General features: G+C 34.8%; 1 protein-coding gene across 5 annotated transcripts in view; it reads left to right on the top strand.

Moving 5' to 3' along the window:
- The window catches only part of DACH1 (dachshund family transcription factor 1), a 352684-nt gene that overhangs the window by 283567 nt on the left and 41965 nt on the right, over positions 1-27152 (top strand). For all 5 annotated transcript variants that reach the window (XM_066545065.1, XM_066545064.1, XM_066545063.1 and 2 more), the window contains one exon: positions 19277-19428. In XM_066545065.1, coding sequence (XP_066401162.1) covers positions 19277-19428 — 152 coding nt within the window. The remainder of the gene's footprint in view (positions 1-19276; positions 19429-27152) is intronic.

The raw sequence follows: 27152 nt of genomic DNA, 5'->3' as shown, positions 1-27152 counted from the left end.
AGCTCACCTCACAATGAGAGAGGAGACAATTAATGGGAGGGTGATTTATCACTGCCAAAAACTGTCAAGGACTTCTGTTGTAGCTGGAGAAAAAGCAATTTCACATTATGGCATTTCATTCCGAATACATTGTATTTACAGCTCACAGTTTTATTTTCAGAGCCTATTATCAGGTGAAACAGTTGCATCTGAAATGTTGTTTGTGACATAGGTGACCTGTTAGGATTTGATAAGTATTTACGCCAGAGCACAAGGGGCTCACACATCTGCTGTTGGCAGAAGCAATGGAAAAAAATAACCTGGAAATGAGGCGTTTGATTTTTCTGGTTCCTACACTCGAGCATCTGTTGCTATAATTAAGTGGCATTCAGTAATTGCAGAGCAATGGTGAAATAAACATATGCATTCTTGCCAGCTTTTAGGATTTGGTGTCCTTACAGTAGGAGAGACAAGCAAAGTGACTTCAGCAAGAACAAAGGGTTCTGTAACAAAGTTTAGCAATTAACTTTGCTATTGCATAAAGAAGAATTTTACAATGAAAAATAAAGAGAGGAAGAAAAAAAAATCCAAATTGGCCACTAGCTTTTATACATTTAAACTGCAAGAGGTAAAGCAGAATATTGAACTGGGAGCATGTTAACATTTTCCTGTTGAATGGAGTTATATTGGACTTGTATTTAGAAAATAAAAATTGAGCATGCAATACTAACTAAAAAAATGAGAATGCAAGAAATCTTTTATACACAGAGATTTTGTAAAGAAATATACTCTTTCAATTTGAAGGGGGAGTTGAGGTCTCTGTGAGGGCCCCTGCTGCCTTGGTTTACACCTCAGTTGTGGTGTAAATGAAAAAAGAACCTGGTGATCTGTTAGTTAAGTTAGCATTAGTTAAGAACCCCAGTTAAAACAGGCTTTTAAAATTAATCATTTGAAGGGCATTTTTTCAACAATCAGGTGTTTCTTATTCTGTGGTGAGATTCAGTATACCTTTTTAGGTTATTTTTTAGAAGTGGGGAGAACTAGGGTAATATAATTTTTTTTCTAAGAGAGGATTTAAGTCAGAACACTGTCTCATCTGATCACAAGTTTTGTGATTGTTGTGAGTTTTGCCTTTTAAGAACAGGCTGTCCAACAAGTTATTTCAACAATGGTCCTTGTACTAAAAATAAAAATAAAAATGGATAATTGAATAGCAGAAGCCATGTAACCCAACAGATATGTGGCAGATGTAGCATGTTATAAATTCTAAGAACCTAAGAATAGAAAAGAGTGTCTGTCTCTTGCTGTCTGTCGAGGCCAATAAAGAGTGAGCATGAAAAAGAGCTGTTAGTATTGTTTGAGGAGGCCATTCTTATATATGCTTTGGCACTTTCACTTGCATGGTCTGGTGCAAGTCTGGCATTAACTATGCCCCTGCCTTTTTGGCTGGGGGAGTAAGTCAGAGGAGCCACTGTGCAGTGGGTGGTAAAAATCCCAGTAAGTATCTTGAATATATGCATAGGTACATGCATGCATACATACACATGCATATAGTCACATACACACATGCAGAGAGAGAGAGATATAATGAATGAACCAAAAAGAGAAAAAAATCTTGTTTCAGGGAGAAAGGATAGGACTGAAAAGTGAATATAGATGATAGCTTTTACTTCAGTTTCCATCACTTGAAGTAATTTCTGCATGGCCACAGGAAGCCATAGCAAGCCAGTCAGAGCTTTAAAGAGCTGAAATATCACAGCATCAGGATCTGTGTTCCTTCTTAACATAAATGTCAGAATGCTTTTTTCACTTTACTGTTCAGATAGTGAAACTGAATCTGTTAATTCATTTTGTTTGCAAATGCAAACATTTTGAGGGTAGATATAGCTTTCCAAACTGATAAAATAGAATATTATTTTTTAGCTGCATTTAATTAAATTGAATGCTAATTTCAGTAACTAAATTTTAAAAATTATCATTACAATATACATTTTAATGTTATAATTCTGAAAAAAAATCTCATCAGTCTTGAGGACATTAATATATAAGGGTCTGATTCTAATAAACTTTATATATGCATGAACCTGCTTTTTATTCTGCAAGTGAGCTACTGGATTTTGATGTTGTTTGGGAAAACTCATGAAGCAATATACCTGAACGAGGTGAGAGTCAGGAGATTTAGATTGTTTTTCAGGCTTTGCCAATAACCTGTTGTGTGACTTTGGGCAAAGCACTTCACAACTGTGTGCCTCTGCTTCCCTCTGTGCTTATTTACAGATGAATTCTTTGAGGAAGGAGTTACCCCTTAAGCATTTGCACAGGACTTTAATTTCCTTTTTGAGCCCTAAGCATTAAAAATAAGTATTCTCACATTAAGTATTTCATTGAGCAAGGTTGGAAGCTTTTTTTTTTGATGGAGGTGAGCCCACGGACAGTGGCTGTGAGCCTACTCCTGCCATCCTTGCATTGGCTCCTGTTTCTGAGCCATTTCAGTAGAGAATGTGGCATTAGTACCTCTTATAATCAACATTCTTCTGCCAGCATCCATTCTCAGCCTATTAAAAGAAAAAAGATAGTTGTGAGAACTCTGTCAATAGTGAAAGAACTATTATGTTGTCCACTAAAAACTTAGTAGATGCTATAGGAGTGATTTTAATTGAGATTTTTACAACCGTTTGATAACACTGTTTTGATCACCGTATTTAGGGCTGGATTCCAACAGTGGACATAAAACCTCTGACTAATCCACTGAGTCACCCAGTCCCTGTCATATATTGCTTAATGGTCCATGCTGCCAGGAATTATAATAGCTTTCTAGTAATAATTTTTTTTTTTTGAAAGAAACTTTATGGGCACAAAGTCTTATAAAAGTTTAAGCTCAGATTTTTAAAAAGGCAGTGAAAGAAAACTTCCTAGAGCTATGCTAAACTGCAGATTTAAAAAAAAATTACAATAAATGTATAGAGTCTTGCATATACTGTAAGTTAATGACTAATATTTTAACTTTGGTTGGTTAATGTTTGCAGGGCACTTACAGATGCTAGAATAATCTCTAATGTTTTTGCTCAATCTGCTCTGGAGATGGATGAAATAAATAGTTTAAACTAATTAATGTAACACCAGCTGTTACAAGTGCTTGGCAGACGTCTGTGAGTTTTGATGGGCAGAGAGCGGCTGTTGTACTTGACTTTATTTTAGTACAATGTTGATCACAGTGTAAGCTGGAATAAATGACGAGCCAAAGGAAGGAACAGAGGATGAATCCTGTGTAATGCAAAATAAATATTGCCCTTTTTCTGAAAATATTTTTTGAGGTCAAGGGAGATTTATAGTGGACTTCTATTTAGTCAGAAGTGCTGTGACAACAGCTGTGCTAAGCATGCTCAGTATTAACATGCTTTACAAAAGCTGCAGAAATATATATAGACATCTATGAAATTTCACATTGCTTTTAGATTTCAAAAAGTGCTAAGGCTTAGTATTAGCACTTTGGCTGCATATTTTATTTCTACCTAGCAATTGCTGTTAGAAAGAATAGATGCTTTAAGACAGGTGGATGAAAAGCAATATTAGATCTAGAAAGTCAATATTTTTTGCAAAGACTAAGTTGGATTTCAGTGCTGCTTGTATGTACATGATTGTATTGTAGGTGCTTTTATTTATTTTGCACTCTAAAGGATGGGCATGACTACAGAAACTTTCAAGGTAAAAAGTAGTTATAGCAAACTGAACTTGGTATTTTGTGGCATAGCCTCGTTTTATCAGTGTCCAGTCAAAAAAACTCCACAAAATCCTAAACATATATCTGATGAGAATTCATTGTTTTCTGAGTGATTTAATAGGAAGGTAAAATATCAAAGTAACTTCTCTCTTAAAGTTAGAAGGTAGAGTAATTGTGCTGTGACAGGGGAACGATGGCTGCTATCTCTCTATGTGCCAGCATTAAGATAACGGTGTCATTGTACAGATTGTTACCCTGTGAATATGTCTAATAAGTTATTATAGCGTGCTGAGCAGATGGCAAGTGTGCTCCTGAAAGAATTGATGGATGGGATATGATGTCATCAGTGAGATGACAAGGTTCACAAGGTACTTGACCTCCAAGAATAAGTCCTAACTGGTTAGAATTCTAAATGGTGAACTTTTGTGACACTGGCTAAATGGGAAATATGTGCAATTTGTATTTCTTTATGGTAGTGTTTACCCTCTTCACTGAACTCCACGTAATGGGATTTGGTCCCTGAAGACTTGGAGATATTGTTGGAAGGTTTCACCCTGTAACCTTCAGAGGATTTCAAATACAAATCTATACATCTAAACTTTAACAAAATCCCACTGAATTATATTTATGAATTCAAGTTCCTAGCTTTTCTTACTTTATATGTATGTATAAAGAATTTAATTGAGATGATCAATTAATTTAACATGTACTCCTGAAAGAGAAAGCTGCTGATTCAGTAAGAAAGTACAAAGAATAAGATTACAATTTATACTTTTATAACAATGTCTTTGAAATTGTGATCTATACTACCATGACAAGGATCTTAGGAGCATAGTAATTTTCATTATGACTAGATTCTCCATCTCTAAATTCCATTAAACAAATAAACATTTGATTGTTCGATTAATCTAAAAATATATCTTCCTTTCTATTACATTCCAAATTATATGGTGGGATCTATACTGTTGAAACACAGGCCTCTAAAATAGTCCTCTTAGTTCTTCGCATGATTCATGGAATGAAGATGGTGGACGCAGAAGCCTCAAAATGGGGAATCTTGCTGCTAAAGTTTAGGTACTGTCCAAGAGCTGCATCTGATGGATACCTACCTTCTCTTGTTCATTGTATTGAGAGTTTAGGTCCTTGTCTATAGTGTGCTTCTTCGATGGCACACTGGATAATCTAGACAGTGGAATTCTCCCCTTCATCTCTTTTAGGCACTCCCTGAACCCTACTGACCACAAAGTGAGCTCTGTATATCTGCTTTCATGAGCAATTATGCAAATAGACAGATCCTTCAAAATTAGAAGTCTGTACCTATACGTTGTAATTTGGAAACCGAAACGGAAGATGAAAAAGACAATATATAGAGAACATGAAAAAAAGAGCTACTGAAACAAAAGGGATAAATGAATACTAAAGCTATGTACTATGGCTTTCCTACAGTGATAGTCAGAGTCAAAAGAGTTTGGGGCCGTGTTTCTTAACCCTTGAAATTAATTGATCCTTTTTATTTTTCCCAATTATTTAGCTGTATTTGGCAGTGATCAAAAACAGGAGGATAGGAGGAAGAGGCATGAATTTAGTAGTTAGCCTTTTTTATTCTTTAATAAAATACTTCTAGTTTCTTAAAATGCTTCTTATTATTTGGCTCCTTTGAAATGATAAGATAAATTCTTTGTGGAAAACTTTTCCATGTTTTATTGATTGTTTGCAGAGCAAAACATAAATTCTATATACAAAAATAAACTGTGAGAGCATGTACATGCGTGCTTGTTCTGAATTCTTTATGATATTTATTTTCAACACTGATCGTTCTTTGCGATATTTGAATATTCATGTGACAACCTAGAGGTTATTTACATGAACTGAAACAAGAGGAAGCCAGATGAAAGCACTATAAATCCTGTGAATAAGAATGATATATTATCATTTTTATATTTCCTAATGTTCTGAGTTTCAAGTAAGTAAAATTTGTTTGTAAAATTTCTACTACTGGGGAATATTGTTACATTTCTTACATCAGATTGTAGGTACAATAAAACTTTCATAAACATGTAATAAATTGCTTCCATCTTTCCTGTATAATTAATATGCTGAGGGTTCCTAAATTACTTCAGAATTACAGCAAAGCTTTGGATTAAGTTGTAAACATTAGAACAATGTATCAATTTTAGCATAATTGCTTTGAAAGTATGGATTACGATTTAAAGTTGCCATTTTTTTTTCATTTGATTTTAAATCCATGTGCCTTGTCATACAACCCAATGCAACTGTTTTACTCATGTTCTGACATCTTATTCTACGTTTTCAGGAAATGTACAGGCAGTAGAAGGAAGATACTATGACTCTCAGACCACGCTCTCTTCCTTTTACTCTACTAAGAGTAGAGGTATTGTGCCTGGAAGAAATAGTAACTTATTCACATGTGACTTATTTACATGTGACACTCTACATGTGGTTTAGTGTCAATAGAGTTATTCTTTCTCTTGTTTATTGCCAGTTCATTTATGCAGTAAGAGAGCAGTAGCCTGTTCAAAACATGCTATTAGTAGGGCAGCACAGAGCTGAATCTTTAAATAAATACTTTCACTATCTATAGCATGCATCCTTTGTTAGTAGGTGGGTTCAAGGGAGTTGGTTCCATTCTGGTAAGGTATTATTAAAGACTAGTAGTGAAATGTCAGTATTAATGTGTACCAGTTTGTTAACATAATAAAATAATAATCTGTCAAAATATTTTAAAGTATTAGATGAGTTTATCAAATAATTTGATAAATTTTACATTTGACTTCTCAGGTTTTTAATAAAAATGAAAAAAAAAGATTGCACATCTATTACCCTGTTGTCATAGGTGTACTGGTTATTTGACTAAAGAAGTTTCAGAAAAGAGCCAACTCTTTTCTGCTCAATCTGATCAGTTCATATATGTCTGCATGTGCTAGAGAAATGTAAAATATTAATAGAAGGTCAATGAGTGTTCACTGAGCTCTCTTTGCCATATGGCCCCTATGGAGGATAGAAGGCCCTGGCTAGCTTAAGCCTGCCATATGGACCTGGTGGAAAAAGGTAGGTTTCACACACAGAGCAAACCTACCATATGGACTGGGTGGAGCACTCAAAACTCTAAACATTTCTTGTACACCAGGGCCTTTTACACAGAAGAATGTAAAAACATACATAATACATTACACACAAAAGCCATTGAAAAATGGATCAATTGTTTAGGTTTATATAATGCTTTCAAGCAGTGACCAAAACTATATAAATAATCAGGGCTTATTTTGAAATAGTAAAGAGGACAATCAATCATTTACAACTGACTTTTTTACTTAGCATTTAACATCTGTTGTATAATGGGACTGTACAATGCCACCCTTAATGCTGTACAAAGACAGAACATCCAAAAATAGTGATAGGGTTAAAGCAGTTTCTCTGAATACGTTCCCTTGGGTTTCTTTTCCGTCCTGTTCTTAACCTGAAAAACAAATTTAGCACACTGTGCAATAGTTGTGAGGCAAGTTCCTGGACTTAGAAATGTCTTCTGTACTCCTAATCTTTTGAGGAATTGAAATTAAGCATAGGATAAGGTCATTGATTCAACTTTAGTCCCTCTGTGAAGAGTGTGGTGTTGCATAGTGGTGTCTTCTTCCATAGACAAAAGACATAGTAAAGTAGGACAGAAAAATCTTTCAAACCACTGGACCTAATGTTGAACCTTCCTACATGTTTGCATGTTCCCATGCAAACATGTCTATATTTTCTTTAGTTTTAGTTGGTTGATTGGTTGGTTGATTTGGTTTGGTTGGGTTGGGTTTTTTTGGCAAAAAAAAAAGCAAAAATCCAATCAGGACCACTTCAGCTATGATTTTATCAAAATACAGTAAAAAAAGATTAAAGATTTATTTTTAAGATCTTATTTTTTTTTCTTACCTCTTTTAATAATGATTCAGATCTTGTTTTCACAGTTTTATATGAGAAAATGAGTTTTATATGTGAGAATGAATAAGGAGAAAAGAAGTCAAGATCTGTTTTATTCTGTAAACAGAGAGGTAATCTAGGCTGACTTGTCCCTTCAAATTTCTGTCACAGTCTTTTCTTTTTCTCTAATTGCATTTTTTTCTTGTCTGGTCCTGCAATTTCAACAAGCAAACTAATTTCTTCATATCTTGAAAGTGGAAGAAACTACTGAAACAAAGACACTTTAGAATCAATCAGTGCTACTGAGGAAAGTGTTTGAGAGGTAAGAAGAAAATGCAGGAAGTAGTAGGATCAGCTGAGTTGTGGAACAGCTAGGACAAAGAGAAGACAAAGACAGTTATCGTGAAAATAAAGGATTTGGATTTTACCTTTTGAACTCATTGTGCTAAATATTTTGTAATTGTACTAGAATTTGGTATGCAACCAGCTTTCATCAGTAGCACTGACTTCCTTTTCAAAATCTGAACAAAAAAAACCACTAAGTTGCTGTCTCAATCTTCTGGGTGCAGGAGTTCACAAAACCATGCAGGGTGGTCATTTCCTGATGCGGCTCTTGGGTTTTTTTTTTTTACTAGACAGGCTAAAAGCCAACCTGTTATTGGGATACAGAATAAAAGTATTATCCTTAAATATATAATGATATCATCAGGTTGAGATAATAAAGCTTGTGCAGTCTGTTTCAGTTTGTTTAGGCAGTAACTGTTTTCACAGTACAGTAATGCTAAAGATCTTTTGATTTCTGTTTTGTTTATTTGCAATTATCACATACATAAATTTTGCAAAGTCTTAGAGAACCTTTGAACCACTCTTGGGATTTGTGTTTTGTTTCTGTTACATAACATTTATAATTGCCTCAGGATTAAAATAAAGAATTTTTAAATTACATTATTGGCATAAACATTGAAACAGTTACAGAAGTTTTGAAACAAAATTAGCAAGAGCTGGCCCTATAGTGGAGATGCAAGGCATATTTCCTTGATATTATGATATGATGCCAATAAAAGACTGAACAAAATACTTAATTTGCATGAAGGTTTTAAACTGGATCCAAAAAAACTGGATACACTTACTGGCAAGTGTATGGCATGCTTGCTGTATAGGATACTTTAATTTTCTGTAGTTAATGTAAACCAAACTGATCCATGTTACATGATGACTCCAAACTATTTTTTATCTTAAATCAGTGCTGATTGTGACTCATAATGCATAAATACATAAAGGATTTTTTTTTTGTGTTCTCTAATATGTATTCTGATATATTAGCATAAATTACATATTCCAAGACATGAAAACATATGCAGGCCAAATCTCACTTTAAAGCGGATGCCTGAAATGGAGCAGAAAACATTAGAGATAGAACTTCTACATTATTCTATCAGTGAGCATCAAGCTAGTGAATGCCATAGAAATCTCACTAATGGACTTGTTCTGGCAGGTTGTTGCAGATGTTTGATGAATGAATTGCAAGATAAATCATATCAGATGTAAAATGCCTTTTCATTCTGAATTTTGTTTCTGAGCACTCTGCGGCTTTGGAGTTTTGTTTGTTTATTATTATGGATTTCTGTGAAAATCAGATATTAGGATATAATGTATAGCCAATGGTTTGAGAAATGTGGCTATAATATTGTAAAGGATTGTTTCTGATGCTGTAAACTATGAAGCTCATATTGAACTCCCATAGGCAGACAGCCAAATTTCTATTAGGATATCATAACCATATAATCCAAACTGTGTACATCGATTATTGTCTACAACATTTGCATTTGAGTACTGGAACCATTCCATAGATAGAAGCATTAAGGGTGTTTATTATATCTGCTACAAAAAATATTGTGTAGTAATTTGGAAAAAGTGAGTTAAATATACTATTTTATGCAAATGTTGGTGTTTCAGCTGCAAAAAGGAAGCCTCTGCTTCATGATATTGAGACAGCCCACTCCTTTTGTACCCTTCCTGGTGAGGGTTTGTCAAAACAGGATGCTTCACATCCTTTTGTTTTCAGTAACACTTGGTGTATTAGGTGTGAAGAGAGTTAAGACCTGGAGTTACTAGATCACATATTTCTGTAAAAAGTGTGTGTTGCCGTTTGTGTGCTCAGGCAAAGATTGGACACTCTACTGAACTACTGATGCTAGAACACCTGTTCCCTTAACCTCTCAGAAGGCTCACTGCAGGCCTGGACCAGCACGATCCCTTCAATACTTTGTTTTCAAAGCATAGCTCCTTCCCCTGCATTTCCAAAGCATTTGAAGCTTTTCACTGTATGTTCACAAATTCCTGAACCTATTGCCCAGTAGCCCCATAGAGCTGTGTCAGCTGAGTCCATCTGATTTGGTTCCTGATTATTTTATTTTAGTGGCATCTTTGGCACTTATACATCCAGGGCAGGAATTTTGGCAAGGCAAAATCTCAGGAACAGCTTTCCTTAACATGTTTCTGTCTTGTTTGTTGTGCATTTTAGGCTGGTCATCATATTCACTGGTCCTTGTGTTATAAGTCTGAATATTAGAGGTAATTGCTAGTATACCTTTTGTTAAAGATGTTACTAAAATCACAGGCAGTTAATATGATCTTGCAGGAAAATGAAGAGAATATGAGTATATTTGTTTTTTATATATTTTGTTTTGGTTTGGTTTTTTTTTCTGCAAAAAGCAGTGTCCCTGGACATTTTATGTATTTATCAAAATATGAAATTTTCTCATTTTCATAAAAAGAAACATGACAGTATTCTGTATGAATATTCACTTAAACAAAGAAGTTATATTAATCAATATATCCAGTTTTACATGTTCTGACCAGATAAACATTTTTCTGCTGGGACAGATGAGCAGTATAAGTTGCCATAAATGAGAAGTGTTTAAACCTATTTTGCCTTCTCTGTTGAACTTCTCCGACATATTTATTTGTGAAATGCAGTACTGCTGACTTCTGTGCTGCCACTTTACACCAGATGCCAAGCATGCTTGGTCAACCTCATCTGCTTGCCAGCACTCTGGGGATGAGGGTATGGGACAGGTTATGAGTTGCTGAATGAATGACAGCTGACGAGTGTTGCTCAGACACATTACCATATATTCATTTTCTTTTTGGGCATCTGATTCATGCTGTCAGCAGATTACCAAGAACATGTGCCATGTGACAAGGTAGCAGGAGCATTAATACTCAGGCCCCCGTAATTGCAACATGGCTAGATATGGACTGCTTGAAAACACTGGCTTTTTTGTTTTTTTCCTGAAGAGAATGAATATTAGAAATATTAACTGAACATAGACCAAGAAAAGTAGTGTGAATACAATGCAGTTCCAGGTATTAACATAAACCCTTCATCTTCAGAGAATTACAAGTTACCAGCTGTGCTCTTATCAAAAACTCCCTTCTTACTACTGTTACACTTACAAAAGAGGAGTGCTGTTATTTTAGATGACAATGAAAAAAATGCTAATATTGTTGATATTCCTTATTTTTAAATCACCTTAAATCCCCAAATAATAGATGCTTTTTAACTTTCATGAAACATGTCCAGAGGATTATTAATACAAATCATGTGGCCCTTGAAATGATCCAATAAAATCTAGCAAAATGCAATTGTTATATTGTCTATAATGTTCTTTTCTGCATTTTGCAGTAGCCATATGGAGGCAGTTACAGGGAGGAATGGGCAGCACAAAAATAAGTATGCATACTGTGGATGCATTGCCTTGTGTATTGCTTTTATCAGTTGAGATGTGCATATTTATGTCCATAATTTTGAAAATGTGAGGTTTAGTTTACAATACATTCATTATGCAGCCCTAAAGTCCAGTCCCTAATTTGAAGTTTGATGTTAATCAGGAATTTAGCTTAGACTGAAAATACTTGGCTTGATCATTTGATTCAGCATATATTAGGAAAGCTGGATATATGATCAGGGAGCCAGCTTCTGAGCCAGCACAATAAAGAGATTAAATAGCTGGTTTTGTCAACATTGGGGTTTGATTTCCTAACCAAATATCCTTTCACTGCATAGATGTTCATGGTCACCCCTCAATGCAACTTTGGAGAAGCTGAGAAGGACTCTTGTGAACCTGTAGGGAAACACATTTGCAGAGCCCTCTGCGTGCATATATGCATCTAAGCAGTTCTCATAGAATTGCTACAAAGCCGAGAAACATTCTTTTTAGCACTCTGCTGCCTGGCTGGTGGAGTGGAGTTAGCAGAGTACTAATTGGGATGTTTGACATAAACCAGTAAAATACATTTATATTTTTACAGCACCCAAAGCACAGATGGCCATACCCTGCATCCGATTCTTGCCATTATCGTATAAGGATCTTTAAAAAAGAAATAATGGGCATAGTTGTTACAATTAAAAACTGCAGGTCATAAAATTACAAAATGCCTTCTTTTTATACTAATATATTGTGAAAATGTAATAAAAATATTTACAATAGCTTTTTAACAATCATTTCATCTTTTAACAATAATTTCATCTTTAGGAATTTAGAGTTAAATTCTTAATTTCTTCAGAGTTAATGATTGTTACTGTCAGGTGTTGAAGCTATATGTGTTTTATAGTATATACAGAATCATCCCTGACTATCCCATTCCTTCTTTTTTTGTGATCAATCATTTAAAAATTGTGGGAAAAAAAATCTGTGAGTAAACAGGATACTTTTTATTATGGGGACAGAGAAACCATGCAATTTTGTTTTGCCTGTTATGTGTTATGATGCCAAAGTACACAGAACAGAAATACCATTGGCATTTTAACATTCCATTCTATGGTAAAATATGTTTGTTTAAAAATAGGAATGATAATTTATTCTAGAATATTGTGAAATCCTTAGAATAAATAAATAAGCCAATACTGCTTGACCCAGCCCTAACCAGTAATAGGCTGCAAAATAAGATAAAGGTTATTAAAATAATCCTTTTTTTGAAAGAGAAAATTAGATAAGTTGTGCTGATTGACTCTGAGGCCCTCCTAGGGACATGTAAAATGCAGAATAAACTCAACTTGATCTAGTCCAAAAAGCCTGAAGAAATCCTCACAGCTGGAACATCACCACTAATTACATTTTTGCTTTTTGAATATATATGCCAGCTCTTTCCATTCATTTTTAGTGATGCTGTAGCCATAATTCTTTAACAAATTAAAATATGCAATCTTTAGAGAATGTGTTTTATATATTTGCTTTGACAGCTGTAAATGTCACTTACATTCAACTAAAATTCGTGAAATACCACAAGAATTATTTGTGTAAAATCTGTTGTATGTGAAAAACAACAGTTTAGCTGTTTTGTTTATTTCTTGTTGAGTCAATATAAATTTCTCCTGGGCAGTCTTTCTTCTCTCCTCCTTCACCTCATAATCGCACTCCTATTATTCCTTTCCAAAGTGTTTGGCCACCATGAGTGTCCTTCCCTATAATCTCAACTTTCTCTTTCCTCTTTTCTTGATTACTCCCTGCCTTTTGTCAAGTTCTCTCTGTTTCCAACCCTCCATGTCCTTATTCCAGCCAGCAATATATTCCTTTTTTTTCCCCTCTATGCTTATAGGTAAGTTGGCTTATAAGGCTTCAGCATAGAAGGGGTACCACTAAACCTTGGAGACAGACTGATCCTAAAAGTTTTGTTCAACTGATTCTCCATCTGCCTCTAATTTGCCATTATGGAGGCAACTCCAACTGCAGTATTCTCAATGATCCTGTGCAGTAGTGAAGAATGATGTGCAGAGATAATCTCTAAATCTGCATGTTCTTTAGAAGGATTAAAGAAATACTGGAAATTTATTAATTGATTTTTTTTCCACAAAGGAAAAAGCATCCAGTTAGTACATTAACTTTTCAGTGGTTAAAATCTCAGAGAATTGTCGGGAAATATGAGTCTTACTGTTGGCAGGAAAGTCCTGCAAACCTGAACCTACCTCCAAAGCGGACACATAAAATGAAGTTCTTATGTCCTTTTATTCCTGTGTAGTTCTTTACATCAAGGGAAGGTGCACATATTTGGAAGCCATACCACTTGGGAAAATGGGCCACAAAGGTAGACTTGGTACAAAGATGGATGGGTTTTGTAAGGCCTACTTGCACAAATATATGCAACTGTGTCAGGTGCAAAGCCAATTTGTGTAACGTAGATATTCAAGAAACTTAATAACTGTGATCCTTTCCATGTAGGTTTTTAATTTTTAGTCATATTTCATTATTAGAGATCTTCTACTCTCAAAGTCTTTAAGCAAACGTACCAATACAAGAAGCAGAACTCAATGGACAGCATTTGCAATGGCATTATTAACTGTGAGAGCACCAGCCTCTTTGAAGTGTTACAGAAGCATTAACCAGTCTGTCAGTCTATTTGAATATTTGATATTCCTTCCTAATTTCCAGCTGCCACAGTTGCAAATGGTATAATTTCAGAGTATTTTGGTGTCCTGGAGAACTGTTGTTTGTATAAAAAGAAGTACATAAATTGTAGATTAAAAAAGAAAAAATAAAAGGATATATATATATATATATATATATATATGTGTGTGTGTGTGTGTGTGTGTGTAACTCTTATAAAATTTATATACATATAACTGTTCTGATATATTTATGAGAGTTTCATAAGAGTTTCAGTACATTCCTTTTATAGTTGGTAACATCCTTCACAGTCATCTTGCATTGGCCCCAGTTACATGTGGGGTTAATCTTGAATGACCAAATCTGTAAAGCAGCCAAATTGTATGGAAACTGGTCCAGAGGATTTTATTTATTTGTTCATTTCTTTCTTTGTTTTTTATCTGCCTGAAACTATTAAATATTTCAATTGAGATTATGGGACCCCTTGTTCTTTTGCATTAATATAAATAAAGAATTACAGATCTATTAAAACAGAAAAGTTTCTCACACTTGAAACATCTAACAGCGATGAAGAGTGAAATATAAAGCTTTGTCCTAAAGAGTGTTTGACAACGTAAACCAAAATAATACTAAGCCAAATGGAATAGATTGTTTCTACAATGTAGAAAAATGTATGCACCAGATTTACGGTAATAAAAAGTGGAATCAGAATCCTCTTTCATCATTCAAATGGTAAGAGTGAGCCTGTGTTAGGAAAAATACACGTGGAATATTTTGCAGAGAACAGAAAGCCTCAAGATGCATTGCAAAAAAAGCATGACATGATTACAGAATGGCAGTAATCTGTATAGTATTTTTTTTTCAGCCAGCTATTACTGCTTGCTTTCAAATCCTGGCAATATCAATATTTTCCAGTTTGATTGGTGACTAGTTTGAACTTATCCTACTTGCTTTTAAGAACAAAGACAAGAGAATGGCTACCTCTATTCATCTATTATTGTTTAAATAGCTGTCACAGCTTCCAGGATGTCTGTTTCCACGTTATCTGGTGAAAGACTAAAAACAGAATGGCAACAAACCAAATACAGTGAAATATGTTTGTTCTATTTGGCCCAAACCAGCTGCTGTTTACAGATAAAATCTGGTTTGAACAAAACCAGGTGAATTTTGGAAATTGAGGAACAATGGATGGAGTGGTTGTAGCATTTACAAATATTTTAAAGATACGTGTCTCATTCAGACTTGCCTGTTATGGTGATTTAGTTCATATGTCAAGACACATATTCATCTCTGCCTGGATACTGTAGAGGCTTGGGTAACAGCTTGTCCTATCCTTGTTTATTTGTTAATTTATAACATCTCAGTTCCCAGCACAAACCAAGGCAGGCCTGGACACTTCTTTGTTCTGCCTTGTTCTTTCTTTTTTTCCCCCTTTCTTTTCATTGTTGTGCTCCCCACTTTGACAATAGAGTTGTAGATTGACCCTATTTCCCCTTTTGCCCTGACTTCTCTTCTAACGCTTCCTTTGAAGTGTTTAGACTGAAAATACCAAATCTCTGTTTCCCAGCAAGGGCCCATCATTTTGCAGCATTGCTCTGCTAGTAGTGTAAGAGGAGCATTAGTAGTTCCTTTGCGGCACTTTAAAAGATGTTATGCTAATGAATATTTGGAAACAAAAGATATCTCATCCCTTAGAGAGAAGAGGACTTTTGCAGGAATTAAGTATTTTAAATTTTTTTAAAAACAAGAGGTCATATTATTTTGCTACTAAGATATGTGGTTATGTTTTAATTGGCTGTGTTTACAGTGTGGTTTTTCTTAAAAATGCATTTTTTTTAAGATTCCTTCAATCATCGCTTATCTCACATCCACAAATATCCATGCTTCCTGTGTATAATATGTACATTTTCTCTGTTTCAAACATACTCACACTCAAAGTTTATTTCACATGGGACATCAAGAAAACAAAGTCACATTAGTCTGACTTTTTTTTCTGAGTTGATATTTCATTAAAACAAGTTCAGAGTAAGTTCATCTCTCTAGTCCAACCCTTCGGTGTAAATTTGTTTCTGTTATCTATTATAACATAATGGTTTGGATGTTACTTTGAATTCATATCATTCTACTACTTTTTGGGTTTCTTTGCCTATTGCAAAACCATGCCACACATTGTTAAAAAATCTTTGCAAGTTTCATGTGTTGAGCATGCACAGAGTACACCAAGCATAACATTAAATAAATTGTAAAGTAGTAATACAGTAAAAAAATTGATCTCTTGCTTAAATTATATTACAAGGTCTGTGTTAGGAGCTCTCTGTATCTCAGCCATTGCATGGAAGAGCAGTTTTTGAGTTAATTAAGGCTTACGGAATTTTTAAGTGGGTCAGTTTTATCTAATATATCTTAAAATATTTTGACAATTTGAGACCTAAAATATCAGTAAGATTCCAAGTAGTCTTAGAAAGCAGGTCATTGATCCATTTTCCTGGCAAACCTAGAGGAAAATGATGTCTTTTCAGTTTCCTTTCTCATTTATATGAATCAACTTCACCGTGCATACTAGTGATTCGACTCTTTCCTGCTATATCACCTTCACTGCAACTACTGATACAAAGAAATCTCTACCCAAAAAAAACCTTAAGGATGTAACATGGAAGAGGCTTTTTTTTTCTTTTTTTTTTTTTTCTTTTTTGGTTTCTTAATTTTGGGTAAAAATCATTTGGGGAAGCCATATTTTCACTAGAGGAAAAAAGTTTGCAACTATAAAATAATATTATGGACTGTTTATAAATATATTGTCTAACTAGTTTTGTTTAAGTTTTGGCTTATTACTTTTATTAATGAAAGCATAACAATTCTGGCAGCAGTTTGGAAGAAACCATTTGCTAATGATTCGTCACACTAGAATAGGAATGGAGAAGTTGAGCTAAGCTAGTTTTCAATACCAGGAATATATAATTCATTTTTTCTAATGATGTGGCGAACATTTCTATAATATTTTAAAATTGTCATATTTAGGGCCAAATTTTAGTACGTTACTACAAAATTACTACAGAGCTGTTCATGCTGCTTTGGGGGTAGCATGAGTACAGAGGATACATCCACATAGTATGTTTTTCAGAGCCTGCTTTGAATCTCAGGTAGATAGGAAATGGTTCAGAGATCTAGAGCCAGTTTTTTCTCAGCACTCTGTAACATGACTGGAAAATTTAAATATAACTGAAAAAATCCTTTATGACTCTGAAAGGTCTGAAGCTTTCCTTGGTCAACATTAATTCCTTTCAGTAACTTCAAATTGGAAAGCTTTTGAATGATGACTTAATGAAAAAGCAGTAATTGTGGCATGAATTGTGACAAACAGGGCATGAGGAACAGTCTTACTCCTTGTGTTCTCTGTCCTCAGCCTGAGCCACAGGGAAGTAGGAAGAGCAGCCCAGTATAGGATCTCCCCAAGAGCAGATCTTTCCATCTGAGTGGTCATCCTAGGTTTCTCTTACTGTCAACAGACAGAAATCTTCTAGAGGAAGATTTGCCTTTTCCTGCAGTTGATGCCTGTGAGAGTTCACAGATGGACCTCGAAGTGGCATCTGCTTCTTTCCACTGGCTATAAAAGACCTGAGTGGTACCAACCCAGCAGCAGATGTCCAAATGCCTGTTTGGATAGTTCTGTGGAAGGACATGGTAGGAAAAGCTATTCCTTTAGCACTGTAAGTACTGGCCAGCATGACAGAGCTGGGGAGGAGATGGGACCAGAAATCTGCACCTGAGTGTGGTTAATAGAGGTTGCTTCCATCTGTAGGAATGGTGATGGGGACTGTTGGAATGAACTGGGACTTTGAGTTATAAATGTCCCATCCTGTGGTCATCAACACTCTAACCTTTTGTTACTGCAGATTTCAATTTTCATGGTCCTAGACTATGTCCATTTCAGAAAATACTGCATTCTGTTCAAGAGAGAGCTCTTTTTAGGCAACTAGGATCAACTTTCAGATACAATTTTAATGTACCTGATAAAGTAAATAAAGAAGTAAAACCTTGTTGAAACTATAATTAATAAATAAAGAGAAATTTGACTACCCCAAAAGGTACATAACTTACAATGGTCAAAGCCAAAACGGAAGGAAGTGAGTCTGACAAACTCCTTTGTAGTCATACAGCTGTGCAGAATCTGCATGAAACCTGGGGTACATTCTGATGTCCTTACATTGTACTGAGATACATCAATATGTGTCAGTTAATGACTGAGCCCTTGGTAAGAAGAGTATGTATAGATACATGTATCTATATATATATATGTATAGATAGTTTTCCTTTTGAAGAATTCAGATTAACATCTGGTGCAAAGAAATTGACCTAAATTTCTATATCATATCAACAGTAGGCTAAAAATATTCCAGAAAGTAAAAAAGAAAAAAAAGAAAAAAAAAGAAAAAACCCACAAATGAGGTTATTGAAGTTTCTATTAACTGGGGGGGGGGGGTGTTGGTATTTTTTTTCCCACTTCTTAATCTGTTCACAGATTATCTGTGAAACTTTAATCTTAGAAGTCTTCAAGCTGAACAAGTTTTTCCCGTTGTGGTGTCAGAAGCGATCAGATCTGATTTTTACAAAGATCCTACTAAGGAGTTCAGCACTAATTGTTAGAAGATGTCCATGCTTAAAAAAAATTGGGCCAGTGATTGTTACCGTGCTGTTAATTTCATGTACTGTTTAGAGCATGTTTTAATTGTGGCAGTCAGGTGTATTTTCTTGATGAAAAATGTATTGAGGAGCTTTTCTTGGTGTTGCAAAATCATCTGAGCTGTAAGTGAAACCATTAAGAGAGGGAAGGGTTAATTGTATGGGAAGCCTCGTATTCAAATACTTCTCATATACAAAATATATGTCATGCTAGAAAATATTCTATTGTCAATCCAAATAGAACACAAACTAAAATGAGATAATTGGGAAGGTGCCCATAAAGTCAGCCTGAATATATTATCACAAGTATATGCGAGATAATATTTGTTTTAAAAAGATTCTATGGCACTGTAAACTCAGTCTCATTAGAGACTGCATTTAAAAGGCTTATAAAGTTACTCATTAATGTTATCTTGTTGTATCTCCACAGCTTTTTCATTAAAGAAAATTCAGCAGAAAGCATTTTCTCCTGATAGCAGGAACCAATTTGCAATAAATGTTCTGGAAACCACTAGGGAAGCCATTACTGAGGTCTAATAAAAACAGACAAGCGTAACTTGTTCTATATTTTTGTTTCAATCACATACAGATGAGACCCCGCTCTCCACACCAACCGCAAGAGACAGCCTTGACAAACTTTCTCTAACTGGGCATGGGCAACCACTACCTCCGGGTTTTCCATCTCCTTTTCTATTCCCTGATGGATTGTCGTCCATAGAGACCCTTCTGACTAACATCCAGGTAGGCCTTTCTGTAGATCGGCTTAAAGGGATGGAGAGGAGCCAGTTTTGTCTAAATTAATAATACCATTCTAGCTTAATCAGTTCATAAGATTATTTGGATCAACTAATTTACTGAAACTTGCCTGTAATTTATGTTTTAAAGGAACCACAGCAAACAAATGAATTTAGAAGCTGTCAGATACAGTACATAAAAATACAGATTGTATATTAAACCACAGCAGAAAATTCAATGTGAATTACATTGGTGTGTTTAACAACATTTGTCTTCAATGCTCTTTTTATTACAGGCTAATGAAATGTATCTTACTGTTTAACTTTATCTCATTTACTAAATAGAGAAAGAGTTCTTTAATAAATAGTTATTTCAAATCGCTAGAGTGGCATGGTGGAAATGATATTTAAAGCTATTTGAAATGTGTCTCCCATAAAAGCATTTACAAAAGCACTTATAAATTAGCTCATTTCACTTAGAGTACTGTCTTCAAAGAATAGACTTCAAAGGGTATTACCAAATTTTATACAGATTTCCTGTTTGGTAGTCACAATGTCTGCTGTGTGTACAGTAAAGCCGTGTTCAAATATTATTTATAGTATACACTATGTATAGCTTGAAGCCAAATTGTTAGTGTTTCCTATTAGAATTAAGAAATTTTTTTCATCAACAAATTCTGTTACCTTGTGTTCCCCATACGCAATTTTGCAACAATATGGTTGTATATGGCATGCAGAAGCAAAATGATAGTGCCAGAAATAATAGAGCCATATTGCATATTCTAGAGAAGCCTTGTCTGGGCAGCTACCAACTTCCAATTTGTCACCATATATTTTCTGCTCATGCCTGCAAACACATAAAATCAATTGTATTCTATCCAGCAAAGGATATGACAGAGCAGGGCCAAATCCTGCTCACTTAACTGTCTGAAGCAATCTCATCAAAGTTTATGGCACTTCAGAATTGTTTTATAAAAAGTATATGAGCCATTAATTAGTTGTGTTTTGACGTCTAATAATGGAAAAGTACTGCTATTTAAGAAGTAAATATTACTATCTCTGCCTGGTCTGAAAAAGCATATTTATGATTACTCTTTGCAATTCTGAGACTTAGCATCTTAAATATTTAAACCATGAACCAAGATAACTTGATAGAAGCATTCTTGTAACATATCTGCTGCAATCTGTAAAGATTGTATTTTTTTTCTTAAAGCAGAAATACAGTTAGTAAATTTTTAGCTGTGCATACATGTAAAGAAAAGTTCTTAGTAATTATTTTGACAAATGTTTGCACTCAATGTCTCTAGACAGCAACCTAATGAGCAAAGCATTCAGCATCAACAGGTTAGCTAATCTCGTGATTGAATATGAGGGTGCTACACTACTTCAAGATAAATGACCAAGATTAATTTGCCAAGAATGCATTCAGTTTTGTTTCACAGAAAATGTGAATGTGAAATTCAGTCATTACTTTTTTTTTTTTAATACTCAAATCTTACCTGAAATGAAAAGCTAAAATAAAAGACAACATCATAAACAAACCAGAAACATTTTTATGCCTTCTCTTGTAGCGCTTTTGAACATCCTGCTCCATACCTTGAGATTCCATATCATGACAAATCATCTATTAGTGGAAAGTGGTGTGACATAAGTCCTTCTGGATTTTTTCAGTATGTCCCCACATCACAATACATGTTTTTGACAGATTTCTAGAAATCCTTTCATAACAGTATATGAAAGGCATCTCCTTCCCTCTCCCCTGCTTCAGGTTTTTTATCAGGACAACATTAGAAATCCACTTCATAAATTAAAAAAAATAAACAAAATTAGTTGGTTTTCCCATCTATGTAGTAAAAGTTTACTTTTACAGCAGTAGAGTATATTACAATATCATATGGATAATAGTGGCATTTTTTTAATCAATGCCATTTAAAATGGTTTCCATATTGGTATTTCATTGCTATTGCAATGAGAGGGGATTACCCCATGCTCACAAATGAGTTAGATACTGTGATGCTAGCATTTCCAGAAAAGAGCTTTAGGTATTTGATTACAAGTTCAAATTTGTTGATGGCATCTGTGAAAAGAGGCAATTCTGTACCATGGTCCCTGATTGCACTGTAATTTGTGACTTTGCAAGGAAATTCATAAACCATACCTGAAACCCATCATGCATTTATTACCTGAATTAAAAGGACTCTTTTCACTGAGTCAATGGCTCCTTACTGTCCTTTGGATCTGATGTGTTTTGCATCCCTGTCAGGGAGATGTGTTTTCCATGGGGAGGTGGAGCAGGTTGATCCCTCACTGTTCTCTTGTTGCAGCAGTGGAGCAGGTCTAACTTCCTCAAACAGATTGCCAATGGCTTCATGAGGGGATTTGGTAAACACTGCTCTTTTTTCATCTGGGTCATTCATGCTGAAAATAGGCCTGTGTCCTTTCACTGAAAGGGTATATGTCTGCTTGTGAAATGCTCGTCTACATTTTTTGTTGGGTCATGGCTCTGGGGAGCACCCCCAGCATACCACATATGGCACTGGAGGTAGCCTACATTTTAGGGATGTGATCATCACAGGAATATCCAGGCAAGGAGCTTCTGGCTGCACCAATGTGCATGGACTTGGCAGTGGATGTCTCTGCCATGATCCCCTTCTGTGATGCAGGATCTGGAGGATCAGAATAATGCAGACTAAAAACAGGATTAGGGTGTCATATGTGCACTAGGAGCTCTAATTTTGACCTTTGACAGGGTAAAAAGGATCCTAAATCTTGACATTGGAGCAGTGCTTTTTAGGTATGCAAACAAAATTTTTAAACATTTTGTTGTTTGAAAACAAATGTGCTTGAAGTCCTGCAGATGCTGATGAGATCAGCTGAACTTGTTGCCTAACTGTAATTCTGTTTTAGTAATCTGAGTCATTTTTTAGAAGTGACCTCTGAGCAAAAGTGAGTCTCTTTCTTCCATCCTTACTAAAATAAAATGGATAGCCCTGGTCATGAATTCATAATTTTAGGCAAATATTAAACTAGTCTATTTGTTTCTGTCACCAGTATGTCTTTCTGTATACCATATATATGGGGTTATTTTTACTTCTCCATAAATATTTCTTTAAGCAAAATACAATGTTTAATTTGTAAATTTACAGGGGAGATAATAACAATATACAATACATGAATAACCAGTGTTCTCCTTGCTGGGGACTGCTGACATACAAATAATAAACTCTAAAAAATATAATTAAACAAATACACAGATTAAAAAAGGAATAGGATTGGGAATATATTTTCTAATTTGGATTTATATCTGCACATCTAAAAGGAAGAGAAAATAAATTTTCCCAGAGAATTTAAATCAAGTGATATGTCTGTTTTTTCACAAAAAATATTTGTAGATTTCTTCTGGATTAAATTCTGGAAATCTAAACACAGTTGCAGGGAGGATGAAGAGTGGGGAAAGTGAGTCACAGCAAAAGGCTGTGTATATGCTAGTGAGAAGGCTAAAGATGTCTCCATACCCCTCACATAAGTTTACCTTTTTGAGTCATGGCCTGATTATGCCAAAGTATGTTACAGCCACGGCCTTTCATGATGCTACAATATTCTTGGGTAATAGTAATGTTCTTTCAAGCTTTTAGAGTCTGAATCTCTGCTCTCCCTGAGCTGAATTTCCATTATATCAAAGGGATGATATAGTTGCACCATGATAGCTGTATTTTTCTGTCAAGACTGTATTGTATTGACACATTTTTATTGCTAAATATTTTTAAAGATATACCTAAAATAATTTACAAGTTTCCCATTGATATTAATAAAAGCAGTGCATGGTTGCAAATTGAATTCCCCTCTGTAAACAAAGAAAACTACTAGCTTTATTGCTGTGAGTCTCCTGCACTGTTTCTGTCTATCACTAAGTACTAAGGGAAAAATACTGCAAACAGTGGATAAAGTAAAGAAATCACAGTTTTACTTCATGTTATTTTATCTCTCTTTTGCTGAAATTCAAGAGAATTGTTTTATTTTTCACAGAATGTATTAATGGAAAATATCATTTATACTTGTTTAATATGCCTTTATCTGTGATAAAGTATGCAATCTGAGATATTAAAAAAGTTGTCTTTCAGGAGTCATCTCTAGAGATATTTTAACTGCGTTGTCTTGTTCACAGTACTTAGTCACTAGTCAGTTATAAATAGCAGATATTCAAAAATTAACATGTGAAGTTAACTAGAATTGTATGTATATATATATATATATATTTTATTTGAGAGCCTTTCACTAGATGCTTTTAATGATGACAGCATACAAATTATATATATTTTCTTTACTAAAAGAGAAGCACTGTTATTTGAAAGTGTTTTCACCGTGACCAGCTAATACTGCAGAAAGAAGCCCCTGAACTGCAACCCTCTGGAAGCCAGGAGTTTTGAATAGGAAAACTTCCTAATGTGCATGCCCTGATCTTCTAGTTTCCCTTTTTCACTCAGTGTGGGCAGTTGTTGGAAACAGGATATGATCTTCTAGACAGACTGTCAAACTAATTAGCAAGGTCATTTTAATGTCACATACAAACGTGTAGCAAACTAAATTCTGTTAGGTGGAACACACACTTGCAGATGCAGCTAGAACGAGAAGGAGCTTCTTTACACCTTCCCCTCCACCCTTTTCAAAGTAGGCAACACATTATTTGCATAATTTAAAAATAGTGATGAGTATTACTGGTTTTAAGACTGAGTTGAGGTTTGATGTATCTTTAGTTTCTGTAGGATCATGAGGCTGCCTTTATATGATGGTCTTCTCTGAGCAGAGAATGGGAAGAAACTCATATATCAGCATTGTGTTTGGGACAGTTCTAAAGGATTTGTCAGTGAAAATGCTGAAACAAATACAGTAAAGTAAACAAATCAGAATGATCTATAAATCTCCAGGGAATAAAATGTCCATTTTTGACATTACATTGAAATAAAAATTGTCCATTTTTGAAATTACATTGAAATAAAAATTGAGAGACACCGAGAAGAATGGCCTGCCATGCTTAAAGCCAGGCTCCAGATAGAGCCATACTGTATTAAAAACAAATCTGGAACCTGAGCATGTTCACTGCAATTATCATCATCCAGCCTCCATAACATCTGACCTTCCCTAAAGAGAAATATTTTCTTTTTGTTAATGTCCTGTGTTGCACTGCATTTCCCATTGTCATTGGCAGCATATTGATTTAATATCAGGTTGGAGGATTAGCCATAGCAGATACAAGTTGGACATACTGCATTTTGTATAATCTTCTACAGCTGATCCACTGGGAGAATTTATAGAATTTCATGCAACTCTGAAATTGCTATTCCTGTTCCAGGGGGCATGGATGATTTTTCAGATGTTGTACTTTTTTAGTTTTCTTCAGCCCCTTCTGCACTGAATAAAGGGAGATATTGAATGTTTTCAGTATTTTTGCATTAGTGCTGTCATTGGCAGCAACAGCACTTTTTATATGCATCAGTTTGGCTCTAGTGCAGATTTTTTTCACATTGGATGCCTACTGATGTGCACTGATTTAACTTCTAAAAATGAAACTTAATTTTGTGTAGCTTATAAGTAGTCCCTAGTGAATCTTGGCTCCAAAAAGCTAATATTTTTCAGACATAATCAGCAGCAATAGGTAATGTATTACCATTAGCTATGTTAGCATGTATAAAAAAAAGGAAAGGCTGGGGGAGGAAGTGTGGTGCAGAAACTCAATAGAAAATGTAATATTCTTTTAGCAGTTTCATACTTTGCAGCAATTCTTAATATAAAATTACACACATCAGTGTTACACTCTAGTGTTATTCTCCATGTTTATTCATAATGATTGTTTCATATTTAAAGAACACCAAAATATTGTGTTTTCTCAGCCAAGGACAATAATAGTTTAATAGTAATTTATTTTAAACTGCTACTGATAATACAACCAATCAACACATTAAGTGATGCCAACATTGGCATCTTGCTAAATAATCTCTAGGCTTTGCACCGAGAGTACATCTTTCAAAGATAAGTCAACAAGAGCAATCAGAGCAGAAAATTAGAATTTGGTATCTTAGAATTAAAATACAGCTAAACTAAAGTTTTAATTGGGGTGATCTAAAAGGGCACTTGATGTAATGATCTCTCTCATTTGTTACTAATTGTTTGTTCCTGATGAAGAAGAAACATGTACATTAATGTAGTTGATTTGAGTAAAGATGGCAGTTGCTTTAGTGGCTTGATTTTATTGTTAAACAAGATAGATTTTAAGAATTTCAGAATACAGTGTTTGCAGCTTTAAACTTACTAGACAATACACTTTTCATCAACAAATACTTTTCATGTAATTTCTCTTGATCTGGTTTATTTATGGTTTGGATGAAGGATAGGAGGACATTAAAATGCTCTGGAGTTTAAGCATAAGCCAGCAGCAGGTATTGATAAACAACTCCTACTTCAGTTTCTTAGTAATTCAAATGTACCAAACATAGGAGAACATGGCCATGGAAAAGGAACAGAATTCAAATTAATATTAACTTCTGAAAAATAGATTGTAAACACTTCCCGAATATTTCAAATAGTATTTTACTTTACATATGTACTTAGAGCTTTAGAGGTAGATTTCTTTGTATTTCTCTAATAATGATTCAGGTTTAAAATTCAACCCAAAAGACCTTGGTGATTTAGCTATTTTACAACAGCAAAAGAAAACTGCTAAAACTTTAGTATATTTGTGAGGACATTTGTTGTGTTACCATTGTTACCATATTTCCAAACATGGTTCAGCTCTGTTTAGTGTATACCATTTTGCTGACCATCTGGGCCTTGCAGCCAGAAGATGCTGAGTTCTTCCAGCTTCTGTGGACTTCAATAGATTGAAGTGTAACAGAGCTGCAGAGCATTAAGCTCTGAACATGACAAGATTTGAGGCAATGGTTTAAGAAGAAGGATGAGGAGTACTGAAAATAACAGGCTCTGAAAACAGAACTAAAAGAGGAGTTTGAAGAACACAAATTTAACACCAATCATTGACACTGGGAAGACTAGTGGGATAAATGTGGAGACTCACAAAACACAAAAATATTTTTTCTATTTCTTAAACATCATTATACTTGCTTCTTTTTTTTCATTCTTCTTTGGGAGATATTAAAAAAAAAAGTGAAAAAACATGCAACCCAGAATCCAATTTAGGAAGTGTGGCTGAGGGGTGAGGAAGCTTGTTTGGGAGAAGGGCATCATGGTTTTATGTTTGTAGTGCTCAAACCAGGTCTTGAGTGTGAAGCTTATATCTGTTAGCTGAATGTTTCCCTAGCAAAACCATTGGGGAGTAGTAGTCTGTCTCTTTAGTTGGCATTGTTTTGCTTTATATCAGTAATTAAATCTCTGTTGGGTCAAATTATCTCTAGGGTTAAGTTATCAGTAGTCTTGCCTAGGATATAGGAGAGTTAGTTTCATATCCATGGAGGTTCATATATGAATATCCATGCTTAATTATCTACTTTATTATGATAGCTTCAGTAGGAGAGATTTGGGTGTAGACCCAAGAGCCTGATGGCCAGGCTTTTGGGAAAGGGAAAAGGATATTTGCATGTTCATTTATTTCAATTACATTTCTGCTTATATTTTGATGCCCTGTCTCAGTGCCCTAACTATCTAGTTAATATTATTAATAATACGCTGTTAGCTGTGCCAGGCTCATCCGATTTCCTTGTAAAGGAAGAAGGAATTTTG

Source organism: Molothrus aeneus, chromosome 2, assembly GCF_037042795.1.
Source record: "Molothrus aeneus isolate 106 chromosome 2, BPBGC_Maene_1.0, whole genome shotgun sequence".
Classification (NCBI taxonomy): domain Eukaryota; kingdom Metazoa; phylum Chordata; class Aves; order Passeriformes; family Icteridae; genus Molothrus; species Molothrus aeneus.
Note: the sequence above shows the minus strand (reverse complement) of the source record. Positions and strands in the feature narration are given on the sequence as shown.